The sequence below is a fragment of the Cucurbita pepo genome, chromosome LG07 (assembly GCF_002806865.2).
Source record: "Cucurbita pepo subsp. pepo cultivar mu-cu-16 chromosome LG07, ASM280686v2, whole genome shotgun sequence".
NCBI lineage: Eukaryota > Viridiplantae > Streptophyta > Magnoliopsida > Cucurbitales > Cucurbitaceae > Cucurbita > Cucurbita pepo.
Window position 1 is genome coordinate 2822131 of NC_036644.1, and position 18370 is coordinate 2840500.

The following is an 18370-nucleotide window of genomic DNA, read 5'->3' on the forward strand; positions in this document are numbered from 1 at the left end:
AAATTAAGTATCACATATTCATAAATTTTCAATAATAATATTAAAAATTTTGGAGATAATTCGTAGAAATTAATTAAGGGTAATAAAATTTTTAATTTTTTTATAAAAATAAAAAAATGTTAATATTATTTTTAAAATTTTATAGATATTATTTAAATATAATACTAATTATAGTCGAAGGATATTAATAAATTTTTTAATGTTTTAAATGTATTTTTTAAAATACTATTCTTTTAAAGTTAATTTTTATCATTTTGGGCACCTCTGGATTTGAAAAGAGAGAAAGCATTTGGCTTATAATGCGCGTGGATTCACGCGCGACATTACTCAATACACGTCGGACACAAACTTCGCCGCTACGCATGGCCTTTTAATTTTCGGATGCTCCATATTTTCCTTTTATTAATTAATTAATTTATTTATTTATTTGAAGGGACGGAAAATATTTAGTTTATAATGCGGGTCGTGCCGACTTGACCCAATACGCGTGGCTTCACGCTCCATATTTTCCTTTTATTTATTTATTTTGAAGAGACTGAAAATATTTAGTTTTTAATGCGCGTGTATTCACGCGCCGACATTATCCAATATTTCACTCTCCACCTTTTCCTTTTATTAATATTTATTTATTTATTTATTTATTTATAAGTAAAGTCTTGTATATTCCAAAGTAACAAAAACGAATCTCTTCGTTATCCTACTTGTTTTGCTTTTCTTCATTATCAGCCAATCATATGCCGCCACGTGTATCCATTAAACATTAAGAAAATGGTTAATGTAAAATATTACGAGACTTTTTCTTACAAGTAAATACAGTTATTAATTAGTGAAATTAAGTAAACTCAGTAAAAATTAAAAAAATTTGTAAAGAATTCCCAATAAATATTTAATTAGTGATTTGGTAAATGTTTGAATATTGGATTATTTTAATATATTTTATCATTTTAAAACAAAAATATTTAAACTTTAATGAAAATTAATAATTATTTTGTCTTATCATCAATATTTGTAAATTAATTATATTGAAATTGCTTTTCTTCCATTATCAGCCAATCATATTTCGCCACGTGTATCCTTTAAACATTAAGAAAATGGTAAAAGTAAATATTACGAGACTTTTTCTTATAAGTTAATACAGTTATTAATTAGTGAAATTAAGTAAACTCAGTAAAAATTAAAAAAATTTGTAAAGAATTCCCAATAAATATTTAATTAGTGATTTGGTAAATGTTTGAATATTGGATTATTTTAATATATTTTATCATTTTAAAACAAAAATATTTAAACTTTAATGAAAATTAATAATTATTTTGTCTTAATATTTCAATATAATAAGTAGTGAAAATAAATTACTTTTTCATTGATTTTTATAAATAGAAGCATTTATTATTCTCTTTTTTAAAATTAAAATCATATTTTTATAATTAATTATTCACAAAATATATATATATATATATGTATATATATTACTAATTTAAAGTCAAACTTGGCTGCCATAGTGACTATGGTCGCAAATATATCGAATAAACTTTATCTATTAATTTTTTTTTAATTATTATTATAAATGATGGGACGTTGAATGAAAACTGAAATTTTAACTAGGCAAGTGTTCGAGATAGGTTGTGAATTGAATATTAAGTATTTGACAGATCTCGAGCAATCCCGACCTATGAGAAGGCCTAAATATCCCACAACGGGTGAATTAACTCGAAAAAGTCATCCAAACATATCTGTAAAATTAACACGTGTTTTGAAAATTGTTTGATGAAAGTCCCACATCGGCTAATTTAGGGAATGATCATTTGTTTATAATAAAGAATACTATCTTCACTAGAATGAGACATTTTGGGAGCCTAAAGCAAAGTCACGAGAGCTTAGATTAATATAATTTATTTTATTTTAACACGAGCATAATGGAGCATAAACCATGGTTCAACTGTAATGTATAAACCATAGTTAACTGTAATGTTTTCATGGGATGTAAAAGAAGAAGAGGGGGAAGCTGACGACAGCAGCGGACCGAGTCGCACACTGACGAGGGAAGAGTGTGCACCCACCGTAGCGGTCTCGTCTCGGCGACTGAGCTACGGCTAGCCGTGGGTGGAATGCGAAGGGGATTAGTGTAATCATGGGTGCGCTTATGAGCTCTAATCACTCTTACTTTTTGCTATAAATACTCGTCGACTTCACGTCTGCGGAGTATAGAAGCGATTGAGCGAAAGAAACTGGTCGAGTTCTGTCAGTCCGGGTCTTTCGTCGGTATCTTCGAGGTTAGAGTTCTCCGATGTGCCTTCATTTTGTCAATAATCGGTTTATTATCNAATATTTAAACTTTAATGAAAATTAATAATTATTTTGTCTTAATATTTCAATATAATAAGTAGTGAAAATAAATTACTTTTTCATTGATTTTTATAAATAGAAGCATTTATTATTCTCTTTTTTAAAATTAAAATCATATTTTTATAATTAATTATTCACAAAATATATATATATATATATGTATATATATTACTAATTTAAAGTCAAACTTGGCTGCCATAGTGACTATGGTCGCAAATATATCGAATAAACTTTATCTATTAATTTTTTTTTAATTATTATTATAAATGATGGGACGTTGAATGAAAACTGAAATTTTAACTAGGCAAGTGTTCGAGATAGGTTGTGAATTGAATATTAAGTATTTGACAGATCTCGAGCAATCCCGACCTATGAGAAGGCCTAAATATCCCACAACGGGTGAATTAACTCGAAAAAGTCATCCAAACATATCTGTAAAATTAACACGTGTTTTGAAAATTGTTTGATGAAAGTCCCACATCGGCTAATTTAGGGAATGATCATTTGTTTATAATAAAGAATACTATCTTCACTAGAATGAGACATTTTGGGAGCCTAAAGCAAAGTCACGAGAGCTTAGATTAATATAATTTATTTTATTTTAACACGAGCATAATGGAGCATAAACCATGGTTCAACTGTAATGTATAAACCATAGTTAACTGTAATGTTTTCATGGGATGTAAAAGAAGAAGAGGGGGAAGCTGACGACAGCAGCGGACCGAGTCGCACACTGACGAGGGAAGAGTGTGCACCCACCGTAGCGGTCTCGTCTCGGCGACTGAGCTACGGCTAGCCGTGGGTGGAATGCGAAGGGGATTAGTGTAATCATGGGTGCGCTTATGAGCTCTAATCACTCTTACTTTTTGCTATAAATACTCGTCGACTTCACGTCTGCGGAGTATAGAAGCGATTGAGCGAAAGAAACTGGTCGAGTTCTGTCAGTCCGGGTCTTTCGTCGGTATCTTCGAGGTTAGAGTTCTCCGATGTGCCTTCATTTTGTCAATAATCGGTTTATTATCTGTAATTCTCTCTGTTTTAGTGATGAAATCTTTACTTGTTTCTCTGATTTTGTGTTTCTTCCGTCGTTTCTTGGTGAGAGTTGCAGGATCGGAGTTGTGGGAAGGGTTTAGTTCTTGTTGTTGAATTGTGTGTTTGTTTGTTTCCTTTCTACTTGTATGATTGAAATTTCGTAATGTTTTATGCCGATGAGATAATTCGTCGGCTAACTCGTTGTTGATTTTGAACGATGGAGCGATCTGGTTATCCAGGTTTACTGTGAATGTTTGATTAATCCACCACACCTAAATGGTGTGAAAGTTATCTTATTTATAATCAAATAAATTACAAGGATATGGAAATAGTAATAAATGGAAATAACAATAAATGGAAAGATACCTATGGTAATAAGGCAAATATCTAATATTTGCCTTATAATAAAATATCAAATATAATATATATGGTAAACTATAATTTATTACTAAATATCCTTAACATTTACCCAAACATTATCGGGGTTGACTTCTTCATTTCTATGGTCTTTTTCATTCGAAATGTGATGATAATTCTTTCTAGTTGATTTTTTTGTTATATTGAGCCGTGAGCTGCAAGTGTTTCGCCTTAATTTTGTTATCCACTGATGAATCGGTATAATCGTAGTACTTGGATTTGAATTTGCGAGGTGAAATTCTACGAAGTTCATATGGTCTGTTTTGATCGTCTCTTTTATCTCCTTTGCTATTGTTGTCATTGATCTAAATCATGTTTGTTCATGAAGGGACGTGCCAAGTTTGTGTGGAGTTATAGATCAGTGTGGCTTGATCATTTGGGCATCATCATTGAATTCTTTGTTCATGTAAGAAAATCTCTTCTCCTTGATCAATTCATGCTCGATATTGGATTATTTTCTTTCAAATTTACTCGATTTTCTTATGGCTATAGCTTTCAAAGATAAAACCAGACTGAACTTCGATCTTCTCCTTGGCGTTGGTTGAAATGACTCCTTCAACAGGCACCTCTCCAGCTACACTTGATTTATTTGTTACTGAAAAGGACGTTTGTCGGGTATTAAGAAGGATATCGAATGGAGATCCTCTTCCAGAAAATGTTCTTGTTGGTATAGATCCTTACCAGTGTAAACCCGAAAACTTACCAGGTACTTCTAACGTCTTCCTTCTCGCAAAAATTCATGTTTTGCGTTGCCTGATCTTTCTCGAGTATCGGAAGAACTGGATATGATGATGTTATTCAGATTCCTAACCAATATAATCAAAGTTGCAATACATCTAAGATCGACTAAAGAATATATATTGCTGGATAAACATCATATTTTTCCAGGCTTAAACAAGCTTACCATATAATGGCCATGAGTTTCTGGTTGATTTTTGTGGCTTCAATGTAAACTGAATCACTTTTCAATTGTCCTGGTGAAACAGAGGGTGTTTGGTTTTACGGAAAGTGCGATGGAAATTCCAACTCGAGTTGGAGGCGGAAGGGTGGAGATATTAAACTGTATTCGGACTCTTTCTTCACTGGATGGAGAGCCACTTTTGAATACTATGAAGGTCAAGCACCTCATGAGCATAAAACAGCCTGGGTTATGCACGAGTACTGGACGACTGATTCAGGCACGAGCGGAAACAGCAAGCAAAGGGTACGTCTGGTTGTTTGGTTGGGACGAGTCATTCATTCAATCATTCATGCTTGTTTGGTTGGCCAATATGCAGGAAACTAGCTCACTCTACAAACTCTTTGTTGGAGATGAACAGTTTCAAAGCCCTGAAAAGATTCAGAAAATCGAACTTTCTACCGTTCCCAATTCAGAATCTATCAACCAAAATCACCAGTTGGTTGTTCCAGATGGTTCAAATAACATGGAAAATGGATCCACAAACCAGCCTGAGGTAGCCTCTTTTTTTACTGGTTCAGAATAGTTGTTTATCATCATCGGAAACCGATCACTCCCTTGTTCTCCCCCCTTGCTTCTTTGCTCGGTATGGAGTCGCAAGTGGTGTCTTTATTTTCAGTTAATGACTACTGATGTTTTGTAGATGCGTGAAGTGATCCGTTCTGATATGGATTATATTTCGAGAGGCGACTTCTTGGAAATTCAGGATTTAGATACCCCAGCATCTTCATCATCAAGTTCTGAAAATTCTAGTCGCGTGTCCTTCACTTCAGATGAATATTTTGATCCAATGGCGCTACTAAGAGACATAGACCGTGACAATAACTTCGACACGGTACAAAGAGATGCTGCCTGCATCAGATCCTCTGCACCCATCAGACTAAGGACGGAGGTGGTGCATCAAGGAGGTTCAGGTTTGTCAATTCATTCAAAACTGTTCTCGTCCTCGTGTTGTTTGCCTTCCATTTTTCGTACTCGTTATGAATCAAGAATAATCTGGTTAGAATTTGAAGGCAGAACAGAACATTCTGCAAATTAGTAACCTAATCTTTGTGGATTATGCTGTTCTTTCAGTATTTACTTCAAGAAATTAACACCGCAATGGTATGATATTGTTCACTTTGAGCATAAGCTCTCATGGCTTTACTTTAGGCTTCCCCAAAAGACTTCATTCCTTACCTATAAACCCGTGATCATTCCCTAAATTAGCCCATGTGAGACTCCCTCCCAACAATCCTCGAGTATTTATTTAGACAAAAAAAAAATGTAAATTCTCCTCATGCTTTCAACCATAACTTCACTGCTATGCATATTCACATGTTGGGTGATAATTAGACGTAAACATACGAGTTCTCCTCGTACTTTCTGCTGCTGATTTTTTCGCTCGAGCAGGAAACTAACAGTACAAACTCGTAACCATTTCACTTCTTCTCATTCCCAGAATCTCTTGTCGACACCAATGGAAGCCGCTTACCAGGCGAAGAGAGTCCAAAACCCGAGTCGATAGTGCCCGGTTCAGGGTGCAAAGAACCAGAGCTGTTGAAAGGGGAGGCATCATCAAGCTGTCAGAACGAGGTGGTGGCAAAAGGTAAAGAAGCAGCAGCAGCAGCAGCAGCAGCAGCAGCCATGGATGGAGGGAAGAAGAAGAAGAAGAAGAAGAGCATTAGCAGAATGAAGAAGATTCAGAAAAAGTACTTCTGCTTCTTCTTCTCATTTTAGATGTTCTTCATCATCTTACACTTTGCTGCATTATCTATATCTCCACGTATACCAAAAATGAGTTAGATTAAGTTAATTGTGTGATTTGTAACATAAATTCATCCTGTTTAATTAAGTTTAGAGTAAGTTACATTTAGTTTAAACTCTTTGAAAACTACTCCATTCATAGCTTACCAAAGTTAGTGTAATTGTAGAGCCCTGCTCATTTTTGTTTTTCCACCATTCTTAGGAATTCCCGGTCTTTCACTTTCAAATTGTTGATTTTTCCTCGCTTCGAAACTCTACACTCCTTCCCCTGTTTGTTAATAATAATTGTTTTTCAGTGATTAACGCAGTTCAGTAGTGAGCTGTTATTTGATCCATCTACCTATAAGGGAAATTCCTGTTCTTTCACTCTCAAATTGTTGTTTTTTCCTCGCTTCGAAACTCTACACTCCTTACCCTGTTCGTTAATAATAATTGTTTTTCAGTGATTAACGTAGTTCAGTAGTGAGCTGTTATTTGATCCACCTACCTATAAGGTAAAATTCCTGTTCTTTCACTCTCAAATTGTTGTTTTTTCCTCGCTTCAAAACTCTACGCCCCCTGCCTTGTTTGTTAATAATAATTGTTTCTCTACTACGTCCTTTGCCCTGTTTGTTAATAATAATTGTTTTCGGTGATTAACGTAGTTCAGTAGATGTTATTTGATTCATCCAAAGATTTCGTGTTACAAAGTCTCCTCAATTCTCATTTGGTAGCTGATAAAAAAGTTTTAACGTATAATTAATTAATTTTATTATTGAGATACGTAATAAATTATTATTTCATCCCTTCCTCTTTTAACTTTTAAGGTGGAAAATTTGAACTCAAACAAAAGTGTAAATGACTTTAACTACCTTCACTTTTCTAAAAGCCATCACCTTTACAAGCTACTAAAAAATGGTTTTTTTATTATTTTAAATTTAAGTAATTTTTTCTCTAAAAATCATTATAAAATAATATTAATTATGAATTATCCAGCCTAATTTTAATAATATTTCCAGGTGGAATTTATGCAGCAAATGGAAGGACACGTGTCGTTAGGCGAGTCAACTTTGGACCTGGGCTGGTTAAATTGCATTAATCTGGGCCGGTCCAACTTTGCTGAAGAAGCCCATTACCGTTTCGGGCCTGGGCTGGTTGAATTGCATTAATCTGGGCCGGTCCAACTTTGCTGAAGAAGCCCATTACCGTTTCGGGCCTGGGCTGGTTAAATTGCATTAATCTGGGCCGGTCCAACTTTGCTGAAGAAGCCCATTACCGTTTCGGGCCTGGGCTGGTTGAATTGCATTAATCTGGGCCGGTCCAACTTTGCTGAAGAAGCCCATTACCGTTTCGGGCCTGGGCTGGTTGAATTGCATTAATCTGGGCCGGTCCAACTTTGCTGAAGAAGCCCATTACCGTTTCGGGCCTGGGCTGGTTAAATTGCATTAATCTGGGCCGGCCCAACTTTGCTGAAGAAGCCCATTACCGTTTCGGGCCTGGGCTGGTTGAATTGCATTAATCTGTGCCGGCCCAACTTGCTGAAAAGCCCATTACCGTTTCGGGCCTGGGCTGGTTAAATTGCATTATTCTGGGCCGACCCAACTTTGCTGAAGAAGCCCATTACCGGTTCGAATTTGTCAGTTAGAATATATATAAATCAAATAATCGGATGTTGTATGAAAATTGTATCATAAATTAACAATATTTATATTTCATTCCAATTTTATTACCTTATTTACTTTTAATTACTTAATTATTGTTAGTTATTTTATTGATTAATTCAAGTTATTAAAACCATTTTTGCTAATTTAATTTTCTTTCTCGAGTTTTTCTATTTATTTTGTAATCAATATTAATAATTACCCTCAAATATAATTAGGTATTTAGTATAAAAAAAATTATCGGTGGAATAAATTATTTTAAATGATATATAATTTATAAATTTTGTATAATAATAATAGATTAAATTATATGAATAAAATGATTATTACTAAAATACTTAATTAATTTTAGTAATTATTATAAGTTTGAATAAATTAATTGTGATATATTAATAGAAGAGCTAATTAATAATATTATTTTTTTTGAAAAAAAGGAAATGATTAAATAATAAAGGAAATTAGAAGTTGTTAGGGAGGTCAGGGTAGGGCAGGTCAATTAAATATTTATCCACCTGTCAGATGTGTCAGAGACAGGTGGACAATGTGAGAACCAATCATTTTATTGGTAAGAAAGGAGTGGGCCCATTCAAACTTTTTTTTTTTCTTTTTCCTTTTTCAAAATTCAAATTCAAGCCCATAGCTTAAGAAATTATTTACTTTAAATATTTTTTTTTTCTTAAGGGTAAAATTGTCAATATGTCCAAGACTCGTAAGAGCCTTAAAGCTTAAAGGGCGTACTAAGGTTAAACAAATTATAGCTCGTCTAACTTAACTTATAATCGACTATAGACCAACTACGTAAAACTGGTCTCGTCTACTTGATATCAGACTAACTAGACTAGCTAGGCAAAATTCGTCTCGCCAATAGCTTAGCTTTATAAGCGAATGCTAAGCTTAGGCCAAGGTCGATATGGTCCCAGTTCATTCATATACCATTCTTTTACTCGAGTGTCACATTAAACTTATAAAATGGTTTCTAGTATTTGTATGAACGTTTCAACGCGATACCGTAATTTAGTTAAATGAGAGAATTAAGTAAGTAATTATTTTTTAATTATATAAAATGAGACAAAAAGAAATTATCATAATTGAAAAAAATAATTTAGAATTATATTTTGGGAGTGGTGCCTTTTACGACGCCGTTTTGAAAAGCCATATTCCCCATCATTACACATGCTTTGTGAAACATTCCTGCCTTTATCCACGACCCTCCCCGCCTCCACTTCTCACCGTTGGATCTATTGCGCGGGAAAATCCCATCCGACGGCTCACCTTCCTCCCTACTGGCGGGAAATTAACGGAGGGAAAAATAAATAAATAAATAAATAAACTCCCGATTTTTTTTCTTTATTTTTTAAACTTAAATGTAAATTTTAGATTTATTCTATTTTTTAAAAAATAAATTATATACAAAATTAAAAATTCAATCTTTTATCTATTAACTCCCAAATATTTAAAAATACCCAATAAATTTATTAGAAAAATTTGAACTATAATTTTTTAAAAAAATTAATTCAATTTTAATTCAAGCTTAATTATATATATATATAATATATATATATATATATATATAGATTTTGGGGAGTATTTATTGAGTGTGGCGGAGATATACGACAACACCGACGGCAGGTAGAGATGTGGGGCCCGCATTTGGAAAAAACAATCGGTTTTTTCTTCATTATTTTTAAAAAAATTATTTTGATTTAATGTTTATATACGTGAAATTACGAAAAAGCCCACCCTGCTTCCACCTAATTCAATGGTTTTTTCTTCATTTTTTTAATAAAAATTTTGGTAAAAAAAAAAAAGAACATAATTTCTTTAAAAATCCTTTAATATTTAATTTAAAAAAACACAAAAATTCAAGAAAACTGTCTTTTCAAATAATGATTTTAAAATAACAAAAAATAAAGAAGTAGGGGTAATTTGGTAATTGTGGAAGGTAGTGGGTTACAGCAAAGGTCAACAAGTCAACTCCCAGGAGTATTGGGAGTATCATGCTGCAAACCCGCTCCCCCACCAAGTGCATGATTATCAAAACCTCTTTCTTACGTGTCGTTCTCTCATTGGGCTGTGACGGGTCGTCGGGATCCATAGCATCACCAACCACTAAAACATTATCTGTCCTTTTCCTCTCGCTCTGCTCTTTGCTTTCACTCGCAAAGCGCAAACACTCCCTTTCGCCGTGTTTTTTCTCAGCGAAAAAATCCCAAAAAAATTTCCCACTGATCTCTCAAATTCCCACTGTTCTGTTCCCCATTGCATGGCCTTTCTTCTACGTCGATTCTTCCATTTTCATATGTGAATTTCTTCTCTGTTTTTCCCCTTTTTGAGAATCTCCATTTCAGTTTCAGAGATTTGGAAATGATTGAAGCTGTGCAGAGTTCCATCAATGGCGCGTTCTCGCAGTTTCAGAGCTGTGGTGATAGCAGCGAGGAGGAGCTTTCGGTTCTTCCTCGCCATACTAAGGTTGTCGTTACCGGAAATAATCGGACCAAATCGGTTCTCGTCGGACTTCATGGCGTCGTCAAGAAAGCCGTCGGTCTTGGCGGCTGGCATTGGCTGGTATGGATTCTAGTAGAAACATTGAATTTCTTTGGATTCTCATTGAATTTCTTAATTCTGTGGTTTTTTAGGGTTAATTTCATGTTTTCTTATCAATGTCTGGTCAATTTCTTGCATTTTTCAGTTCAATTTTGTGTATTAGATCTTGATTTCTTGATTATTTGGGGTTTAGATCGTGTCTCATTGAATTCTAGATTCGAATTCTCCAATTTCTATCTTCTTCTCTTTAGTTGCATGTTTATTTAATCATTGGATCTCGTAATTGTGATAGCTTTTTCATGATTGCTTTGCTTATTAACTTTTGTTTATACTGATTTAATTTGGTAGATGGAAGCCTGAGGGGTTTTGGTTGTTAGGACTGTAAGTTTTGATAATTTTTCATGAATGTGGGTTTGAATTGAGGGGAAATGCAGGTTTTAACAAATGGTATAGAGGTGAAACTACAGCGGAATGCGCTTAGTGTGATCGAGGCTCCAACGGGCAATGAAGAAGACGATGAACTCGAATTCGAGAACTCGACATGGAATGGATTGGATATGGGTGAGTTTTGCAGCTGCTGATGGTTCAATGTCTTTGCTCAATCATTCTTCCTTTGCTATTTTTGTTAGTTGTCTTAGAATTGAGTTTATCCTATAATTGTTGATTGTTTGTGTCTTGTGTCTGGCTGTTTTTGGATTGATGTCTTGTTTCTTTCTCTTATTAACTTGTTAGGAGTTAATGATTTGATCATTTGAAGTGAGGATCATTTTTCGCCCCCACCCACCAAATCCCCTTTTGTTGTTGTGGTTTTTATTTCGATTGGAGAGGAGAACGAAACATTCTTTATAAGAGTGTGGAAACCTCTCTCTAGTAGACACATTTTAAAAACCGTCAGGTTGACGGCAATACGTAACCGACCAAAGCGGACAATATCTACTAGTGGGAGGTTTGGGAGGTTACAAATAGTATCAGAGTTAGACACTGGGCGGTGTGCCTGCGAGGATGCTGGGCCCCCAAGGGGGTGGATTGTGAGATCTCACATCGGTTAGGGAGAATAAAACATTCCTTATAAGGGTGTGGAAACCTCTCTCTAGTAGACGTGTTTTAAAAGCCGTGAGGCTTATGACAATACGTAGCGTGCCAAAATGGACAATATTTGCTAGCAGTGGGTTTGGGAGGTAACAAATGATATCAAAGCCAGACACCGTGTGGTGTGCCAGCGAAGATGCTGGACCCCAAGTGGGGTGGATTGTGAGATCTCAAATCGGTTAGAGAGAGGAACGAAACATTCCTTATAAGGGTGGTCAAAGCAAACAATATCTGCTAGCGGTGAGTTTGCCATGTTTTAGTTTCGTGTCTACCGTGATTAAAGCATAAGAACTTTATCTTCACTCCAATTCTTGAAAAGGGTTTCGAAAACGAAAATAAGTTGTAAATTCTTCTCCGACCAGAAGTTGTGGCATTAGGTTGCTATTGATGACAACATAGGATCCTTTGTGAGCTCACTTTATATTTTGTCTTGAATTGTTGTTCTCTTCATGTTCTTTATCCTTTTCTGACCCTTATCACTCATTCACGATAATGCTTTCAACTATTCATTATTCTCAGCATCTGATGACGCCCAAAAATCCCACAAATCAAGGCATAAATTTCACAAATCATGTGGGTCATCTCACAAGACTATAAGCAGATCCCTTTCCTGTGACTCACAGTCGAAGAGCTCGGTTTCTGCACCGCAACGATCCATGGTATATTCCTAAAATGGTTTGTACGTCAAAACGTGTTTAGCCTCGTAGTTTGAATCAATTCCCTGATGTATTAATCTCTTCCTATGTAGAGGGTTGACCTTAGTAAACTAGAGATGACTGCATTGTGGAGATATTGGCGACACTTCAATCTCGTAAGTTTTGAAGGTCGATTCGGTTCAATAGTCGTTACTACGAAATCTCTTTCTTTACATAGCGATCGATGGGTTTGTGCAGGTTGATGCCTTTCCCAACCCGTCGAAAGAGCAATTAGTAGATCTAGTTCAAAGGCATTTCATGTCACTGGTACTCGACCACGCCTTACTTCCTAAAAACACTATCAAACGATCCTATTTTCACATGGATCGAAACCGTTTTTCCTTCTATCTATTGACGATTTCTTTCTTTTTCGGTTGCGAAGCAACTGGATGAGTTGCAGGTTATAATGGGTTTTGTGAAGGCTGCAAAGAGACTGAAAACAGTGTGCAAATGAGAGGAGAGGAACTGGGGAATCCATTGAGTTGATTCTCATGCTAACAGATAATTCAGGTGAATGAAAAGTGTTTAGGTTCTCTCTGTAACATATGGATCGATCGATCGATCGGAAATGGGTTTTGTGGGTCGAGATCGGAACGGGTTAGTATGATTCTGTTGTAGTTAATAGAGTAATATCTTGTTTTAGTGACGATGTTACTTGCAGTGTAGATATGTGTAAACTGCAAATATTAGAGACCAAAAAACATGTTTCTAAGCTTTTGTTTAATGTAATGCTGACTGACTTTAGGGGTGTTTTGATTGCCCAAAAAATGTACAAATTTTGCTGTTCCATATCTTAATGTTATGAGTTCTATCTACATTGTTTCTTCTGTTCATTATGCCTCTTTGCTAATCGTCGCCGGAGATGAAGCATTCCGGCGAATCTCCCTTGCCTTGCGTCGGACTCTCGTAGCTCCTTACATACCTGGTTCTTCAAGGAAGAATCGTAGTAGAATCTGGAATGACTAACGTTCTTTTGGAACTTAATGAATTGTAACCTTTGTTCAAGACCTGAAACTTATGGCGCGATGGCAAACGGAAGTTCATTGGGGATAATGGTGAGCAAATGGGTTTGTGAATAGAGATGTCCACTTTACTTGCGGAGTCGGAGCTTCGCGGGAACTTACCCAGAATGGGGAGGGGATTCCCCGTTTAGATAGAATCCCGATCTGTCTCGTGGACATCTCTATTTATAAACAATAGAAGTGAGACACCTCTATTTATAAACAATAGAAGTGAGAAAGGAGAGGGTGCACATGTCCATTTCAATGATAAAATTTTGGCACTTCAACTTAAAATTGCCACATGATCAAATCCGCTCTACATTAGCGAAGTGAGATGGAGAGAGGTTGTGGATGCATTCCTCGGCTCAACTCTATGGAGATTTTTCATCTTCGTTCCTGCCTCCTTCATATGGAAAATCAAGGTCGGAGTTCGAGATCCTGTCCCGACAAAAGAAATTCTCGCTACCATTTTTTATCTTTGACTATCTTTTAATTAAAAATTCACATGACTTATGCTATCCGACTCTAGTGGACTTGAAACATTACATTTTTTTAGTCTCTCACTCTTTTTTCATGAATGTGTATCATTTTCATACAAATCTTCTGAGTATCCAACCCTCCGAACATATATTATTTTTGTGCACACATCAAATCTTTTGGGTATGCATCATTTTTTGTGTCACCACGTTGCAATCTAGTTGCAATCTAGTGTGGGTATCAATTCAAGCCTATTAGAATGCGTCGCAATCTTCTCGCTTTTTCTAAACCAATCCATAAATGAAAATTTAATACTATATGAAAATGTGGGACATTACCATCTTCTCACTTTAGAAAATTTTGTCCTCCGAAGATCTCTAGTCCAACAACTCTAGATATTACCTCAAATCTCATATTTTCTTTCTCACGTCTCGTTTTTAGTCCTTACAATACCTCCATAGAACTTTTACCAATTAGAGTACCGACACCCTCAAAACCTTTGTCTCTTTACCCACAACAAAATTTCGACAATGACCCATGAAGATGTAGTCACCCATATTAAAATTAACTCTCGGTGTCTAAACATGTCTTCTTACTTATCGTTGAATACTATGTGCAAGTTTCTTTAGTATAACTCTTTTCTTTTCCATAAATGACATTGATTGTTAATGTCAAAATTTGAATAGGAAAATGCACTCGACCTCATATGGTGAGAGGTGAACATACCCTGGAAAAGGAAAAGAAATTGCACACCAGATTGAACCAAGAGCATGTGTGGTTATCACGGTCATGTTTGTCCAAGGTGTGTTGTTCACGGCTGCATGTTTGTTCCAAACCACTTTTACATGCTTTCTTATTAGATAGGTCTTTACTATTTCATGTTGTGTCAATACGGGGGTGTATGACCGTTCAACAAAATCATATCTACACTCACTAAGACTAAAATGCCCCAGAATGTACTATAGAAGGATGCGACTAGTCGTCAATTCTTCATATCCTGAATTATATGTTATTTAAGTTGTGGTGTTTTAGAAGGATACGACTAGTCGTCAATTCTTCCTATCCTGAATTATATGTTATTTAAGTTGTGGTGTTTCTTTATTTGCTTATAGTCATATAACGTTGTTTTATTCAACTCTTTCAATTGTATTTCCTCGCTCACGTTTTCTAGAACATTTTCTGCAAACGCGACTCGAGACTCAAGCATACACCGACGTTGTCCGCAACGTCCGAATTTGTAACGACTCAGATCCACCACTAGCAGATATTATCCTCTTTAGGTTTTCCCTTTCGGGCTTCCCCTTAAGGCTTTAAAACGCGTATGTTAGAGGAAGGTTTCCACACCCTTCTTATAAAGGGTGTTTTATTCTCCTCCCCAACCAATATGGGACATCACAATCCACTCCCTTCAGAGTCCAACGTCCTCACTGGCACTCGTTCTTTTCTCCAATCGATGTGGGACCCCCTCCAAATCCACCCCCTTCGTGGCCCAGCGTCCTTACTGGCACACCGCCTCGTGTTTACCCCCTTTGGAGAACAGCGAGAAGGCTAGCACATCGTCCGGTGTCTAGCTCTGATACCATCTTGGGCTATTATAGAATTTCTCACAGCTAAATTGTTCGCTAAGTTAGAACAAGTGTCGCACAATCACTTTTTCCCATGTCGTAAGAATGCGATTGTGACACGTAGCACATTCTCCAATAAGAGGCCAACCATAGGTTCGACCTCGACATAGATTTGGGCCTTTCTCTTCTTCTTTGCTTCATAACTTGTCTTTTCTATATATATATGTGTGTATTATAACAATATTGGGTGGTTAGATATTCTTATTCTGTTATCTTTAATAATATTTTGGGATGGATGGATTAAATATTAAAGTTATGTATATCTAATTAAGGATAATTTGGTGTACCAACTCATTCATATTTATTAAAAATATAATACATCTATATTATATAATAAAACAATATTAAATAAATAAAAATAAAAAAACCAATATCTGAAAGTCAGAGCTACAAATTTAATTAATAAAGAAATTTCAGAAATTAGGATAAGGGGTCATGTCCTGACTCCTTCAGATAGGGAAACTGGGCCCAAAGGCTAAGGCCCACTTTCTTCTATTTTGTCAATGGAATTAGAACAGAAATTTAAAGCAATTAAATAATAATTTAGAGGTGCTTTGACAGCCTTTTCAAAAATATATTTTTTTATTTTTCTATTTTTCTAAAATAAAATAACACCAATATTCTTTCCTTCAAATATATATTATATTTTAGTTCTAAAATAAACAATTATATATTTTAATCATAGCTCTAAAAAAATTATGTTAGGAGTGGAACTTTGAATTTTAAAAAATGATAGTAGTTGAACATTATTTTATAATTTTTTATATTTAAAATTATAAAAAAATCTGTAAGAAAAAATAAATTTCAAAATATTACGATATGAAAATAGATGAGAAATTTTTATACGATAAAAATTGAAATAGGTGATGGGAACCGAGACGAGGAAACCTTCTACTTCCTCGTCCGGTCCCATAGACTTCGTTAACCACCAAATGGTTAACGAAAGTAAATAAAAGCTTTTATTTCTTAACCCATTTTTTATTTATTGTTATGTCCTTTAAATCCTACTTTTAATCACCAAAACTCTAATAATGCTTTTATTTCTTAACTTTTTTTTTAACTAACATCTTTTGTTTGGTTTAAAAATTAAAGCTATGAGGACGAGTATTACCAAAATAACCCATGTTCGAAGTCAATTAGAGATGCAAGTTTAAAGTTTATGCTAACTATATAACAGCTAAAATCCACCGCTAGCACATATTGTTTTGTTTGGATTTTCCCTTTCGAGCTTTCCCTCGAAGTTTTTAAAACGTGTATACAAAGGAGAGGTTTTCATACCGTAAGTCAATTAGAGATGCAAGTTTAAAGTTTATGCTAACTATATAACAGCCAAAATCCACCGCTAGCACATATTGTCTTATTTGGATTTTCCCTGTCGGGATTTCATTCAAGGTTGTTAAGACGTGTATACAAGGGAGAGGTTTTCACACCCTTATAAAGAATGTTTCGTTTTTCTCCCTAGCTGATGTGGAATCTCACTATATGGGTAGGAACTGAATTAAATGGGATGATTCGGAGTCGAAAAAAAGGAACAAAATATCTAGAAGAATAGAAAGTGGAATCTAGACAACCTAATGGGAGGCTAAAAGTTCATTTGGTAGAATGGTGTCACCCAACTACTCTCACCAGATTAAGCTCAACAAATTAAACCAAAACATTATTGTTATTGGGAAATAGCTAAGGAGAAATTAATTGATTTGCTTGATTCTCATCACTTTTCTTTTCCCAGATTTCACATCCTCCAATTCTTACATTCAAAAACTTTATCATCACTCTGACCTAACTTTTCTTCGCCCTTCACTTTCTCAGGAAAATAATGGTGGAAAAGTGGTAGCTGGAAAGCATATAGAACGTGAGAATCAGTTCAGCAACCTTCAGAATTGATTCAACTACTCCCAACAATTTCTAGGACAACTAACAGATAAAGGAATTAGATAAGAAAGAACAGTTTGATCTTAATGGAATGAACTGTTTGGATGATTTGAATATGCATATGGGTATACGTAACCGCTCAAGCCCCACCACTCGTAGATATTATCTTTTTTTTGGCTTTTCCCTTCGAGATTTCACTAAGGGAGAGGTTTCCACACTCTTAAAAGGATGATTCGTTCTCCTCCCCAACCGATATGAGATCTCACCGTGTAATGTCTTCTTTGGGCTTTTCCTTTTGGGCTTCCCCTCAAGGCTTTAAAACGCGTCTACTAGGGGAAGGTTTCCACACCCTTATAAATGGTGGTTTGTTCTCCCCCTAACCAATGTGAGACATCACAATCCACCCCTTTTCGGGGCCCAGCATTCTCGTTGGCACTCTTTCCTTCCAACAATCATGTGGGACCGCCCCAAATCCACCTCCCTTTGGGGCCAGCGTCCTTACTGGCACACCACCTCGTGTCTACCCCCCTTCGGGGAACAGCGAGAAGGCTGGCACATCGTCCGGTGTCTGACTCTGATACCATTTGTAATGACTCAAATCCACCACTAGCAGATATTGTCCTCTTTGGGCTTTCCCTTTCGGACTTCCCCTCAAGGCTTTAAAACGCGTATGTTATGGGAAGGTTTCCACATCTTTATAAATGGTAGTTTGTTCTCCTCCCCAACCAATGTGGGACATCACAAAATGAATCGAGCTAGATTCATATCCGGGTGTATTTTTCAAGTAGATCTGGAGGAAAATAACAGGAGATTCAAGCTGGTGGGTAAATTCTAAACAGGTGGCTCTAGATACCAATAATTGATATTAGAATTAGACAGACAAGCTAATGATAATAAACCTTGTATGGGCGCATGAGTTGCAGTCAAATCC

At 35.6% G+C, this 18370-nt stretch overlaps 2 protein-coding genes across 4 annotated transcripts; both read left to right on the forward strand.

Moving 5' to 3' along the window:
- Positions 1-2000: 2000 nt before the first annotated feature.
- LOC111799119 (NAC domain-containing protein 41-like) lies at positions 2001-6831 on the forward strand. Of its 3 annotated transcripts, none has more exons than XM_023682527.1 (7): positions 2001-2270; positions 4121-4198; positions 4285-4498; positions 4779-4996; positions 5070-5246; positions 5394-5664; positions 6192-6831. In XM_023682527.1, the coding sequence occupies exons 3-7, from the start codon at positions 4339-4341 to the stop codon at positions 6467-6469; spliced, it is 1104 nt and encodes a 367-aa protein (XP_023538295.1). In that variant the 5' UTR covers positions 2001-2270; positions 4121-4198; positions 4285-4338; the 3' UTR covers positions 6470-6831. The 3 variants fall into 3 exon arrangements, with proteins under 3 accessions (XP_023538295.1, XP_023538296.1, XP_023538294.1); XM_023682528.1 differs by lacking the exon at positions 2001-2270 and adding an exon at positions 3046-3366; XM_023682526.1 differs by lacking the exon at positions 2001-2270 and adding an exon at positions 3046-3315.
- Positions 6832-10275: 3444 nt separating this feature from the next.
- LOC111798076 lies at positions 10276-13261 on the forward strand. The gene is made up of 6 exons (XM_023681033.1): positions 10276-10701; positions 11115-11241; positions 12289-12428; positions 12518-12580; positions 12663-12731; positions 12847-13261. Exons 1-6 carry the CDS (start codon positions 10501-10503, stop codon positions 12916-12918), a joined length of 672 nt encoding a protein of 223 aa, XP_023536801.1. The 5' UTR covers positions 10276-10500; the 3' UTR covers positions 12919-13261.
- Positions 13262-18370: the final 5109 nt, after the last annotated feature.

Coding starts and splice junctions, on each gene's coding strand:
- LOC111799119 (XM_023682527.1), top strand. CDS start 4,339: ATGACTCCTTCAACAGGCACCTCTCCAGCTACACTTGATTTATTTGTT. Junction 4,997..5,069: donor GCGGAAACAGCAAGCAAAGG/GTACGTCTGGTT, acceptor GCCAATATGCAG/GAAACTAGCTCACTCTACAA. Junction 5,247..5,393: donor GATCCACAAACCAGCCTGAG/GTAGCCTCTTTT, acceptor GATGTTTTGTAG/ATGCGTGAAGTGATCCGTTC.
- LOC111798076 (XM_023681033.1), top strand. CDS start 10,501: ATGATTGAAGCTGTGCAGAGTTCCATCAATGGCGCGTTCTCGCAGTTT. Junction 12,581..12,662: donor ATTGGCGACACTTCAATCTC/GTAAGTTTTGAA, acceptor GGGTTTGTGCAG/GTTGATGCCTTTCCCAACCC. Junction 12,732..12,846: donor AAAGGCATTTCATGTCACTG/GTACTCGACCAC, acceptor TCGGTTGCGAAG/CAACTGGATGAGTTGCAGGT.